Source organism: Mastomys coucha, unplaced genomic scaffold (genome assembly GCF_008632895.1).
Source record: "Mastomys coucha isolate ucsf_1 unplaced genomic scaffold, UCSF_Mcou_1 pScaffold3, whole genome shotgun sequence".
NCBI lineage: Eukaryota > Metazoa > Chordata > Mammalia > Rodentia > Muridae > Mastomys > Mastomys coucha.
Window position 1 is genome coordinate 48,969,821 of NW_022196909.1, and position 938 is coordinate 48,970,758.

Genomic DNA, 938 nt, shown 5'->3' on the forward strand with positions numbered 1-938 from the left:
GTGTGTGACGTCAGCGGTTGCTGGGCAGATAAGGTCCGCAAAGGTTGCAAAGAGAGGTGGGGTTTAGGATTCAAGGAAGGAGCGCTCAGCCTTGACTTTCGCGCCGTGAGCAGCCTTGGGCAGAAGGGCGCGTCCTCGTGGGTGGCCTCGGGTGGTGAGACCGTTGAACCGAGAGGGGCGCTAGGAGGGACACATGGAAAGACCCGAACTGGGCCCTCTCCTTGGTTCGTCCTTCCCCATTTTTTTTCTGGTCGTCCCAGGACCTAAAGACCCTGTGCACCCCTTTATCACATTTTCCAGTTTCTAGAAAAATGATGGTTATTTAAGTGCTGCCCCCAGGACGCACGCCTGGGTGAATCTGCTCAGTGCTCCACTCAGCTCCCAACGTACTAGAACTAGAACGCCTCTTTAGGTGACAGGACCCTATTCAGTCCTCCGCTGTTTCCAGAAGATGCCCCCCACACGCGCCCCGCCTGTGGGTCCTCACGTACCCCACTGCTAGGCGGCCTCCGAAGGCTCACCTTCTCTTCCACCCCACAGCCCATTCTCTAGCTGGTTTCACCGACGTGGCAGCAGGAAAACTCGTCCCCAACACTTGTTTTAGTTCAGACACCCATTGACTGGGCTCCACTGGGAGAGGGCAGGGGATGGGGGTGGGGGACTGGCTCCCTCCCCTTGGTACTGTGGCTTTCGCTTTCACTTCCTCGTCGGAGAGTCGACGGATCTCGGGGCTCAGTGATCATGGCGTTACTGGATCTGTGCGGTGCCCCTCGGGGGCAGCGGCCCGAGTGGGCTGCCCTGGATGCGGGAAGCGGGGTTCGCTCGGACCCGGGACACTACAGTTTCTCCGTGCAAGCTCCGGAGCTCGCACTTCCCCGGGGAATGCAGGTGCGGCCTGTGGGCGTTCTTGAGAGATGCAGGGGGTGGGTGGTGGTCGG

The 938-nt window shown here is 60.0% G+C and overlaps 1 protein-coding gene across 1 annotated transcript in view; it reads left to right on the top strand.

Annotated features, from left to right (window-relative positions):
- The first annotated feature begins 495 nt into the window (after nucleotides 1–495).
- Nucleotides 496–938, top strand: part of Psmb8 (proteasome 20S subunit beta 8) — a 3,609-nt gene continuing 3,166 nt past the window's right edge. Inside the window, exon 1 of the mRNA XM_031347011.1 lies at nucleotides 496–923. Within this exon, the coding sequence (XP_031202871.1) occupies nucleotides 742–923 (182 nt within the window). The 5' untranslated portion in view covers nucleotides 496–741. The remainder of the gene's footprint in view (nucleotides 924–938) is intronic.